General features: G+C 38.5%; 1 protein-coding gene across 1 annotated transcript in view; it reads right to left on the reverse strand.

The window, feature by feature from the left end:
- FMN1 (formin 1) overlaps nucleotides 1–13977 on the reverse strand; it is a 405529-nt gene that overhangs the window by 320624 nt on the left and 70928 nt on the right. Inside the window, exon 2 of the mRNA XM_060294520.1 lies at nucleotides 6606–6784. Coding sequence (XP_060150503.1) covers nucleotides 6606–6784 — 179 coding nt within the window. The remainder of the gene's footprint in view (nucleotides 1–6605; nucleotides 6785–13977) is intronic.

The following is a 13977-nucleotide window of genomic DNA, read 5'->3' on the forward strand; positions in this document are numbered from 1 at the left end:
GGACACTATATAATGATCAAGGGATCAATCCAAGAAGAAGATATAACAATTATAAATATATGTGCTCCCAACATAGGAGCACCTCAATACATAAGGCAAATGCTATGTAACAGCCATAAAAGGGGAAATTGACAGTTACACAATCATAGTAGGGGACTTAAACACCCCACTTTCATCAATGGACAGAGCATCCAGAATGAAAATAAATAAGGAAACACATGCTTTAAATGACACATTAGACAAGATGGACTTAATTGATATTTATAGGACATTCCATCCAAAAACAACAGAATACACTTTCTTCTCAAGTGCTCTATGAGGAACATTCTCCAGGAATGATCATATCTTGGGTCACAAATCAACCCTTGGTAAATTTAAGAAAATTGAAATCGTATTAAGTATCTTTTCCGACCACAATGCTATGAGACTAGATATCAATTACAGGAACATAACTGTAAAAAATACAAACAGGTGGAGGCTAAACAATACACTACTTAATAACCAAGAGATCACTGAAGAAATCAAACAGGGAATCAAAAAATACCTAGAAACAAATGACAATGAAAACACGATGACCCAAGACCTATGCGATGTAGCAATAGCAGCTCTAAGAGGGAAGTTTATAGCAATATAATCCTACCTCAAGAAACAAGAAACATCTCAAATAAACAACCTAACCTTACACCTAAAGCAATTAGAGAAAGAACAAAGAAAACCCCAAAGTTAGCAGAAGGAAAGAAATCATAAAGATCAGATCAGAAATAAAAGAGAAAGAAATAAAGGAAACAATAGCAAAGATCAATAAAACTAAAAGCTGGTTCTTTGAGAAGATAAACAAAATGATAAACCATTAGCCAGACTCATCAAGAAAAAAAGGGATATGACTCAAATCAAAAGAATCAGAAATGAAAAAGAAGTAACAACTGATAGTGCAGAAATACAAAGGATCATGAGAGATTACTACAAGCAACCATATGCCAAAAAAATGGACAACCTGGAAGAAATGGACAAATTCTTAGAAAAGCACAACCTCCTGAGACTGAACCAGGAAGAAATAGGAAATATAAACAGACCAATCACAAGCACTGAAATTGAAACTGTGATTAAAAATCTTGCAACAAACAAAAGCCCAGGACCAGATGGCTTCACAGGCGAATTCTATCAAACATTTACAGAAGAGCTAACACCTATACTTCTCAGACTCTTCCAAATTATAGCAGAGGGAGGAACACTCCCAAACTCATTCTGTGAGGCCACCATCACCCTGATACCAAAAGCAGACAAAGATGTCACAAAAAAAGAGAAAACTACAGGCCAATATCACTGATGAACGTAGATGCAAAAATCCTCAACAAAATACTAGCAAACAGAATCCAACAGCACATTAAATGGATCATACAACATAATAAAGTGGGGTTTACCCCAGGAATGCAAGTATTCTTCAATATACGTAGATCAATCAATGTGATACACCATATTAACAAACTGAAGGAGAAAAACCATATGATCATCTAATAGATGCAGAAAAAGCTTTTGACAAAATTCAACACCCATTTGTGATAAAAACTCTCCAGAAAGTAGGCACACAGGGAACTTACCTCAATTTAATAAAGGCCATATATGACAAACCCACAGCCATCATCATTCTCTATGGTGAAAAATTGAAAGCATTTCCACTAATATCAGGAACAAGACAAGGTTGCCCACACTCACCACTATTATTCAACATAGTTTTGGAAGTTTTAGCCACAGCAATCAGAGAAGAAAAAGAAATAAAAGGAATCTAATCGGAAAAGAAGTAAAACTGTCACTGTTTGCAGATGACATGACACTATACATAAAGAATCCTAAACGTGCTACCAGAAAACTATTAGAGCTAATCAATGAATTTCATAAAGCAGCCAGATACAAAATTAATGCACAGAAATTTCTTGCATTCCTATACACTAATGATGAAAAATCTGAAAGAGAAATTAAGGAAACACTCCCATTTACCATTGAAACAAAAAGAATAAAATACCTAGGAATAAACCTACCTAAGGAGTCAAAACACCTGTATGCAGAAAACTATAAGACACTGATGAAAGAAATTAAAGATGATACCAACAGATGGAGAGATATACCATGTTCTTGGATTGGAAGAATCAACATTGTGAAAATGACTATACTACCCAAAGCAATCTACAGATTCACTGCAATCCCTGTCAAACTACCAATGGCATTTTTCAGAGAACTAGAAGAAAAAATTTTACACTTTGTAAAGACCCCGAATAGCCAAAGCAACCTTGAGAAAGAAAAACAGAGCTGGAGGAATCAGGCTCCCTGACCTCAGACTATACTACAAAGCTACAGTAATCAAGATAGCATGGTACTGGAACAAAAACAGAAATATAGATCAATGGAACAGGATAGAAAGCCCAGAGATAAACCTATGCACATATGGTCACCTTCTGTTTGATGAAGGAGGCAAGAGTATACAATGGAGAAAGGACAGCATCTTCAATAAGTGGTGCTGGGAAAACTGGACAGCTAAATGTAAAAGAATGAAATTAGAGAACTCCCTAACATCATACACAAAAATCAACTCAAAATGGATTAAAGACCTAAATATAAGGCCAGACACTATAAAACTCTTAGAGTAAAGCATAGGCAGAACACTCTATGACATAAATCACAGCAAGATCCTTTTTGACCCATCTCCTAGAGAAATGGAAATAAAAACTAAAATAAACAAATGGGACCTAATGAAAATTGAAAGCTTTTGCACAGCAACAGAAAACATAAATAAGATGAAAAGACAACCCTCAGAATGGGAGAAAATATTTACAAATGAAGCAACTGACAAAGGATTAATCTCCAAAACTTACAAGGAGCTCATTCAGCTCAATATCAAAAAAACAGATAACCCAATCCAAAAATGGGCAGAAGACCTAAACAGACATTTCTCCAAAAAAGACATACAGATGACCAACAAATGCATGAAAAGATGCTCACCATCACTAATCATTAGAGAAGTGCATATCAAAACTACAATGAGGTATCACCTCACACCAGTCAGAATGGCCATCATCAAAAAATCTACAAACAATGCTGGGGAGGGTGTGGAGAAAAGGGAACCCTCTTGCACTGTTGGTAGGAATGTAAATTTATACAGCCACTATGGAGAACAGTATGGAGGTTCCTTAAAAAACTAAAAAGAGAAATACCGTATGACCCAGTAATCCCACTACTGGGTATATACCATGAGCAAACCATAATTCAAAAAGAGTCAGGTACCACAATGTTCATTGTAGCACTATTTACAATAGCCAGGACATGGAAGCACCTAAGTGTCCATTGACAGATGAATCGATAAAGAAGATGTGGCACATATATACAATGGAATATTACTCAGCCATAAAAAGAAACAAAATTGAGTTATTTGTAGTGAGGTGGATGGACCTAGAGTCTGTCACACAGAGTGAAGTAAGTCAGAAAGAGAAAAAAATACCGTATGCTAACACATATATATGGAAACAAAAAACAACAAAAAAAGTTCCAAGCAGGACAGGAATAAAGACGCAGACGTAGAGAATGGACTTGAGGACACGGGGAGGGTGAGGGGTAAGCTGGGATGAAGTGAGAGAGTGGCATGGACATATATACACTACCAAATGTAAAACAGATAGCTAGTGGAAAGCAGCTGCACAGCACAAGGAGATCAGCTCGATGCTTTGTGACCACCTAGAGGGGTGGGATAGGGAGGGTGGGAGGGAGACGCAAGAGGGAAGAGATATGAGGATATATGTATATGTATAGCTGATTCACTTTGTTATACAGCAGAAACTAACACACCATTGTAAAGCAATTATACTTCAATAAAGATGTTAAAAAAGAAAAGTAACTTCTTAATGATGACCCTGCAAATCAGGTTCAAAACTGAAAACGAGCAGTCCTCTCTAACATTTAAGGCTGATCAAAGTATCATAAAGCAATACACGTCTCCCTGAGCCTAGCGTTCACAGCCCCCCAGAGGAAAGAAGTCCTTGCGAGCTGGTGTGGTGATCAGTAACAGGATGCAAAATCAGTACAACCCTCCCAAGCAGACATCTTAGAATAACAATATTCAGAACACAGGAGACAAATTGTAGCTTCTGAAGAGGGGGTAGGGCTTGCAGGTGAGGAGTCTTAAGGACCAAGCTATAAAACCACTGATGTAGAAAATAATCTAAAGAAACTACCCCAGTTTTTAAAAATTATAATTAATGGAAAACTAAGAAACATGTAAATATTTATATATATGTTATTGTATATTTATGTAAATTATATATAAACGTATTATTTATACATCATATATAATATATGTAATATATAAATATATTTGTTATACATATATTGTATATAATATATATAATTATATATATGTGTGTAGAAACATACACACACACCATTAAAGGCTGGTTCAGGAAATAGACCTTGTTTATGTGATATGTTTCAAAAGCCTAAAAATACTTATATTTATAGACAATAAAGCAAAGTTTATCCTAAATATTGGAGGGGAGGAGTATAAGAAAAATTGGTAGTGCTATTTATTTCCAAATTGTAGTACTATCCCAAAATAAAAAACAACTTTAGGGAATTCCCTGGCAGTCCAGTGATTAGGACTCCGCACTTCCACTGCAGGGGGCACAGGTTCGAGAGCTGGTCAGGGAACTAAGATCCTGCATGCCGTGCCCTTGGCCAAAAAAAAAAATTTTTAACATCCAATAACAGAGGAATGATTAAATAAATTTTGAGATACAATGTAGAGGAACATTATTCATTCACTGAAAATATATCCAGGAGGAATTTGTAGCAACATGGACAAGCAATGTAAAAGTAATAGGTAAAGAAAAAAAAAAGAAAGTAATAAGGATATAAAATCTATGCCTATAAGTTAAAAGAAAAAAAGTTCCTCACTGAAAATCCATCATACACAGTGAAAAATACAAAGAAAATTTATCAAAATTTTACAGTTGTTGTCTGTGGTTGCTGAGATTATGAGTTATCACTTTTCTTTCAATTTAACTACATATTTCAAATTTTACAAAAGGATTGTATATGATTTCTATAATTGAAATAAAGTAAAATTAGGAAATAATTTAATTCACCGAGGAAAAGGAAAACCAGAAATACATAGTTTAGTCAATGTGTTAAAAAACCACATAAACCCAGCATTTTTAAAAAATACAGAAGAAAAAGAAAGTGGTCTTTCAAAATTCATTTCAGCATGGTGACACGCCAAGGCCTCCTGCTGCGGCAAACAACTTAATCTGGCCAGTAGATGTCGCTGTTACACTTCTTACTTTGAGCACATCTCAAGATGCACAGTTGCTTTTTCGGGAGAGGCATGTAAACAAAAACTACAAATTTCCATTTCATCTCATGAAGCGCTGTAGATTTTACATCTTACAGCTTCATTCCAAACCTTTTACAATAACTGAGATGTCGAATGCTTTTCTAAAATGACATACGATGACTATGGTTTTTTGATTATGAAAAGTGCACGGTTCTTCTGCTTTTGGTTGCTTGAGAAAATTGCTACCCATATGAACCTTACAGGCCACACTCATCAAAAACATACTTTCAGGGCTTCCCTGGTGGCGCAGTGGTTGAGAGTCCGCCTGCCGATGCAGGGAACATGGGTTCGTGCCCCGGTCCGGGAGGATCCCGCATGCCGTGGAGCGGCTGGGCCCGTGAGCCATGGCCGCTGAGCCTGCGCGTCCGGAGCCTGTGCTCCGCAACTGGAGAAGCCACAACAGTGAGAGGCCCGCGTACCGCAAAACAAAAAAAACAAAAAAAACCCAACATACTTTCAGGCTTGAAAATAACGAATTGGAAGTCATTCAAAGAAATCAGGGACACAAGACTATCAACAGGCATTAAAGTTAATAGAGCAGAAAAAAAAGAAAAGTGCCGGTTAGATTCCTAATGCTCACCCCCATCTCTGATGGGAAATGGGGAGGTGAGGAAGGGGCGGTGACAATTGTGACAGTCTGGTCAATCCTATCAGGCCACCTATGGTGTGGAAGTAGCTAAAACCCAGCCCACTGCTTTGTACAGATCAGTCAAGGCATCTGTGTCAATGAATCGATGAATGAATGGGACAGAGAAGGCTGTTTTTCCAATGGGTCATCCTCTATCCCACAGATTTCCTGCCAAATTGTTCACCTGTTATTTGAGCAGCTGCAGAGAAAGAAAGGTTTAGGAATGTGGAAGACAGCCTATTTGAATTTCACTGGAGGATCCAGATCCTATCAGTCAGCTAACACATGTTCTCGAATTTTTAGAAAAATGATATTAAGAGCAGCAAATGGGTTCTCCCACCATGAGGTTTAGGCAGCAAACTGATGTAAGCAGAGTACTCTGTAAATGCTCAGATAAACTGTAAACACAGTCACTTTCTAGTGCACAAATTTCAGCTCACCGATATATAACTGCTTTCTGCCACGGATAGATTTTTAGACGACACTCACACAAAACGTAGCTTCAGCAGCTCTACAAACACACTTTACATTAAATGCATATTAAGTGAGCCTCTGTCAATGGCAAAGAATCACAGCGCAAACACAAAGATTTCTACTTACATGGAGATCCAAGCACAATTTGCTTCTGTTGGGCTTCTCTTTTTCTTCATGGAGCAGAAATGGACAGGCTGGTCCTGCTCTGTAGGCCAGGACCCATGCACCTCCATCCCTGCTGGGAAGGTCTTTAGCTGCTGTCTGCTCACTGAAGCAGTCCCGGGGGAAGCCCTCAGAAGGGATGCCTGGACCAAACAGAGCAGACCATTAGTGACACAGTGGTGACCAATACATCAAACCAGCCATATCTGGGGACTCCTACGTGGGCCACTTCATAGCACTCATGACTTCCCTTTCTAGTTAATATTTTTAGAGTTTGCTTTTCTCCAGAAGTGTTTCTCTTGATTACTTTTTCTGGCTCACACTAACAATGAATTCAAATATATGCCCTCATATCCAATTAAAAAAATTAAGTCTACTGGCTGTACTCCATGCTCCCTGTTCTCGCTTACCAGTCGGGCTCTACAGATCGTTCTCTTTCAGAACAGAATCAGAGGATGAGCTGCAGGACGGAAGTCAGGAGTCCTGACTTGGACTTTACTACTGTAAAGTTGGCTGTTGGCTTTACTACTGAAAGGTCTCACCTGAGCCAAGTCACTAGTGTGTGTTTTTCCAGGGCAGGAACTGCCCCAAGTTCCTCTTCATTTCTGGGGATAGAATTGCCATGCACGATGCGTGCAAATGCATAGTGGCACTTGGTCAGTGTGTTGAATGAGCGACACTGCATGAGTACACTACTTGGAACACACTGCTTGGAACTCACTTCCTCATCTCCAGAATGAGGGCATCAGGCTAGTCCTCATCTGAACTATGTGAGGATGATAATAGTCAAGTATGTGCCAGGTACTGTTCTTAGCCCCTTTCTTCGGTTTTAAAAAGAACTCTATAGGTAGGTATCATTAGCGTCCCCATTTTAGTTGGGGAAACTGAAGTCCAAAGGAGTGAAGCGAATCGCTCAAGATCATAAGATCAGTAAATGGTAAAGCCAGGAATTGAACCCAGGCAGCTAAACACTAGAGGGCGTGCTCTTAATGACTAGATTCCATGGCCTCTGCCTGGCATTCTCAAGATGGCGGTACCTGTTCTACAATAAAAGGACTTCGTGGTCAAGTGAGTGTGAGAAAAGCTACATGTCGTATCCCCAGAGCCACGATTCATGTTAGCATAGTAAAGACCTTGAGCTGTCCTTTACTAAAGAAACTTAGCTCTGTATAAGAGTGTTTTCCAAACTTACATGACCACAGAATCCATTTAAAGGGACACCCGTTAAACACGTCGCAAGCCACCAGCGTTCCACTTGAATATAGTCTGGAAACCACGAGATGACCTTTAAAGTCCCATAGAGCGGTTGGCTCCATAGCTCAGGGGTTAGAGCACTGGTCTTGTAAAGTCCCATAGAGCTCTCAGGTTCCTAGACCTTTTCTAATTCCTGGTAAGCAACCTTGGCAAAATATTAAGCAACCAGGCAGAAGTTCAGGGTTTAGGCTCAGTGCACTTCTGCAACAGAGATGACTGTTGGATATATGATAGGGTGTTTATTACACCTAATTCTTGTAATAGTGTCTCTTTGGCAGGGACCCAAAACCAGCCAACGACTTCCGCCACGTTGAACACCTGACTTAAAGCAACTTGAGCTGAGAGTAAGTCCGCTAACAAAAGGACTGTGGGATAACACGCTTCTCCTTTATATTAGAGTAGCATTTCAGAAGAAAGAAAATTTGAAAACAGCCAAGGTTTTGCTTTTTGTTTGCCTGTTCCATGGGTTGGTTTCTAATCACACTTTAAAGTTGAAAGGTGATGCAGGTCACAGTGTCTCTACAGTTGCCCTCTGGCAGGCTGTCCACAAAACACTTTGCTGTGATCAGCGAGAAAATGAAGGTCCAGGGCCTTGGGCATCAACTCTGCAGACATGGGTCCCAGAAGGTTATAACCAGGCTCTTTCTTCAGCTGAGCGAGATGTCTTAGAATGAGGGTCTTTTCAGGAACTTGGCCTCATTTTTCCATACGCCTCTTTCTAACTACTCTTCTCCAGACAGACTTTCTTCTGGGCTTTTGTTTAGCGCCTCATGTGCTACAGAGTGCCCCCACTCCTGCTCAGAAGACATAGAAAAGGACTAATGCCTAAAGAACCTCGGAGAGGAGGGAGTCTGCTAAGCTCCTCCACTGTGACTTCATGGCGACCCCAAGAGGAGGGCAGTGCTGGCCATGCTTTAAGAGACTGAAGAGATTAAAGCTCGGACCCCTCTTAACTTCCATTTATAAAGCTTATCCCCCCCCTAGAATATTTCTGTTCAGATAACTTCCATTTATATAGCTCATCCCCCCTCCTAGACCATTTCTGATTATCTTTGGCAAGAAAAGAGGAAATAAGCCTTTTAAAATTTATGGTGTACTCTCACCAGGCTACCTCATCTTCAGAAATGTATTAATTACTAATCACATCCGTCGTTTTAAATCCCTCCACTTTTCACTTTCATTTCGGAATAGCTGCTGGCTTTGGGTACAGTTTACACAGATTGATAAAACAACATAAAACATGCTACATACATCACAGAGAACATGCTGTATAACACCTAAGGTAAGATATCTAGATCATCAAAGGCACATTGTCTGGTGAGTAGAAGTTCATCATTTAGGTATAAGAGAGTGGTGAAGCCCCACAATTACAAGGATCTCGTGTCCTTAGATAAAATACAGACACACATGCAAACGTACCCACACACCTGCCGTGGCTGTTCACCACTGCATGAACAGGTGTGGGATGCAATCCAGCTCACTTTATGCAGAGGAAAGACAACGTGAAGTTTAGGCAGAAATGATAAAAAGTAACTTCAGTTTAGAAGTAGTGTTAATTTTCAAGAATCAGTTTCTAATACCTAATTTTAACCAGACAATATCCCTATGAAGCAAACACGCAAGGTAAAGCCATGATGCGTAGTTATTTGGGGAAGGATCTTTAGGACAGGAAAGACCAAGGCAGAAATAAGTAACAAAACTGTTCTTCCCAAAAGTCTGACAAAGTAGGTGAGGGCACTGGACAAATTCACCATTACAAAGGACATAAACTCATAAAGTAAGTCTTTTTAAATTAATTTTTTAATTGAAGTATAGTTGATTTACAATGTTGTGTTAATTTCTGCTGTACAGCAAAGCGAATATGTATATATATGTACATATATATACATTCTTTTTTATATTCTTTTGCATTATGGTTTATCATAGGATAGTGAATATAGTTCTCTGTGCTATATAGTAGGACCTTGTATATCCATTCTACACGTAATAGCTTACATCTGCTAACCCCAACTTTCCACTCCTTTATATATAGAATGGATACACAACAAGGTCCTACTGTATAGCACAGAGAACTATATTCAATATCCTATGATAAACCATAATACAAAAGAATATTAAAAAGAATATATATATTCTTTTGTATTCTTACTATATATATATATATATATATATATAGTAATAGTAAGTCTTTGAATGGAGAGTTTTAACAATACCAACTCAAGTTTTTTGAACAGTCAAAAATAAAGCACATGTCTATGTCTATTAAAATAGGTAGTGGCCACACTGCTCTCTTCAACTGAATACATTTAATAAAGAGAGATAAAAATGACCTGAAGTTAGGTAAGTATATTCTGTCAGAACAGTCATTTAATTTTCTGATGCAAATAGATTTTGAGGTATTAGATTTTCATTGAACATTTTATGGAAAGCTTAAAACAGTCTTATCAACTTAATCATGTCTTCCCCTTTCATGTGCATATACTATAAATCTAATTTTTCTTGAATATTTATTAGTTATTTTGTTTCTCAAAAACATTTCAACAGCTTGATGGACCACACATACATACACGGGTTAATTCCACAGCTGACCATCTGTTAATACAACATACAGCACAGTCACAGTACAGGAAGGGCAACTTACCTCGAGACCACTTTGAAAGTCTGTGCTTTTCCCAGATGAGCTGCACTTCCTGATGCTAACCTACAACATCAGACTAGGATTTTGCTGTCAATTATCAACACAATGGAAGCAGACAGAAAGGAAAGGTGACGTGCCATTTAAAACTGGAGGCAGTCTCCATAGCTCATCTTCCCCCAATGGAATAAGTCTCCCTACCTGAGGCACGTTGGTTTATCGTTCCCACGTCTTCACTTCCTTCCTACATTGTGATTATGCACCAAAGGCCTTTTCCAGTTGCCTTTGTAGCTCCTCCCACTGGCACAGATGTTATATATTTCCCCGTGTCCATGGACATTGGGTCCATGGATGTTGGATCTGGCCCTGTGAGGACTGGCTTTGGCCAACTGAATGTGGGCAGTGTGACAGTGTGCCAGTTCTGAGCCAACACCTTAAGAGCTATTGTGTGTTTTTACACCGTGCCTTGTGTTTCTACCATCACCACAAGACAAGCACGTCCTAGAGAGCCTGGACTTAAGACACACAGAGCAAACCCAAACCCAGTCCTGCGGCCTGAAGCCAGACACAGCTGAGCCCAGATCAGATCAAGTGAACCTTGCCAACTCTTAGACCAGTGAATGAGAACAATAAATATTTGCTATGAGCCATCAAGATTTGGGTTTTATTTGTTGAAATAGCTGCCTTATACACTCCATCATCTGCCCCCAGAAACACTATACCTATAAAAACTTTCAACCATTTCACCTGAGAGGACTTAAAGGCTACAACAGTTTTATTTTATAATTTGTACTAAAAACAGTTATTCACTATATTAGGTTTTGAAAAAAATCAGGTGAAAATTCACAGCATACCCATTTCCTCATTCATACCACAATCCACACACAAACTACATTTCATTAAAAATAATAACCTTATTTACCAGGCACTGGCTTTAATTATCACACACACACACACACACACACACACACACACACACACACACACACACACACAAACCCCAACTTCCAAAGAGAAGTTTGCAAACATACTGTATAATCAGATTTGGACAAAAGTGCCTAAGGAACAAAATTACAGTGGCTTTCAGCCTTTCTCCTCTAATTTTCCCATCATACTGAGCCCTCACTTGACAGCAGTGATGGAGTGTTATACCTCCAAAAGAAGAAGAGGGAAAAAAAAAAAAAACCCTCAGCCTGAAACTCTCATGGGTTTTTGTTCCTATGCTGTAGCTCTCAAGGCCATCCATCATACTTGACTTAAATCCAAAGAGGTGAAGTTTTCTCAACTGTGAATATCGGAACTGATATGTAAAGGGAGACAGGTTGTCTTCCATTATGTTATTCAAACATGTACTTACAAGCAAGAGAGACAGCAAGCTAGATGTGTAGCTAATGGAAAGTGACATTGTTAAGTACTCGTAAAGAGGGTGTGTGCTCGTGTGTAATTATTCATGTCTATATCTAGGAAGACAGAGCTTTGGCAAAAGTAAACTCTCATGGCTGCTATCTGTCAGTTAGAGATCAACCCTCAGCAATCCCACTGTCCCCATTTTCATTCCTTGTGATATTTAATGATACAATGTTACTAAACCAGCTAGGTAGCTGTAACTGAGAAAACATCTTATCTATCCATCCCAGCCTCTAACTCTCCTCGTGAGAAGTATGTAGAGAGAGAAATTATGAGCAAGGACAGACAGGTGGAAGGTGTACAGAGGTATGGAGGGCTGTGGGTAGATCCAGAAATAGGACAGACAGAGGGAGTAGGCATGTCAGTTTCACAGCCTATGAAGAAAGCATTCAATTCCATCAAACAAATGCAGTGTTATTTGGATTTCTAAAATTATGGGCAAATTCAAATAAAATACAATAGAATTTAGAGTTAGAAGGATCTTGTGTATCTCCCCACCTACTGCTCATTTTATAGCTGAGGGAACAGAAATCCAGGAAGATTGCGATAGTTCCAACATACCCAGCTAGTGGCAAAGGCAGAACTAAAATCCAGGTTCCAGGGAAATCTTTCAGGCTATTTAGAGAAGGACACTACTGCCAATTCCCAGATGGGAATATTGAGGTCTGAGGAAGTAGATGTGAACCATTTGACAGGTGGGATTGATTCCTAACTGTGACCTTTACTAATTCTTTGACCTTCGTGGAATTACTAAACTTCCCTGAATCATTTCCTCATTAATAAAATGAACATAATAAGAATATGCCTGATATTTAGCTGTGCTCAAAACTGTTTTCCTCCAGAAAACTTTTCCTGGAGTGGGTGTGATGAATTGACGGGGTATGTAAAAAAAAGAGAAAGCTGTTTACAGTGAGGGCATATTACACATCACATACTCATGTTAAGGACTATTTTCTTGTCAAAGAAGATACAGAGAAGAAAAATTAAGCTCATAAGAATTCACAGCAGCACTCCAGTGCAGCAGATCCCAAATCTGTTCAAGTCCTAAAAATAGAATTCACATCATCAAATGCAATAGCTCCCAGTAAGTGGCTGATCATCTCCAAAAAGTGCAGCTCCTCAGGGAACTTCATAGACACCCTACGACACATCTTCCCCGAAGGTCAAACACAGGAGCCTACAGCATGAATGAAACTATTTATAGGCACAGCTGTAAATGAAATCGCTTTTTAAAGAGGTACATCAATATCTATTTTTATGATTATTACATTAACCTCTTTCCATGATCTTCTCCTATAAAGAATACAAATGTTAGATGAGAGGCAAATAGTACTCAAGCCAGGAGACTGAACTGTGGCTATAGTTATACTGGATATTTTAACACCTGAAAACAGAGGCATGTACTTAAAGTAGCACAAATGCTGCTGAGTCACTCTGCCTCAGAAAGGATACAAGGTAGGAGCAGGTGCACCTAAGTAAGGTTTGGTGCAGAAAAGATCAAGAAAGGATCAGATCTGGAAGACTGTAATGTTCACTGAGACATTAAGAACCTCTGTCCATTCACAGATAGTAAATGCTGAAGAAATTGATATTGGTGCTTCAAATGCCTAGGTTATCAACACATTTTGGTATGTTTGGTCATGAGGAATATACTTGCTTATTAACAAAAAATATTGAAGAACAAGAATGAAAACATTTCTTATAGTATTCATTATAAATACATTTGAACAGCCTTTTTTTCTTTTTATGTCACATTGTTCCAGTTATTATGGGGATAGTTTCACCAATGGGGAACCCAACTCTTGAAGAGATATGACATAATTACCAATTATATTAATAGCTAAGGCAATACAAAATACTAAGCCTTGAATAATAAAATATATAATAAACAATTTTTAAAAATCTCTTTCCAAAAAGAAATGATCTTAAGAAATTCACCAAAAAATGAATATACATAACAAGACTGATACAAAGAAAAAAAGAAGGCACATATGCCCATGTTAAGGGTAAACATTTAAGAGATTAAGAACAAAATACGCC

Source organism: Globicephala melas, chromosome 2 (assembly GCF_963455315.2).
Source record: "Globicephala melas chromosome 2, mGloMel1.2, whole genome shotgun sequence".
Classification (NCBI taxonomy): domain Eukaryota; kingdom Metazoa; phylum Chordata; class Mammalia; order Artiodactyla; family Delphinidae; genus Globicephala; species Globicephala melas.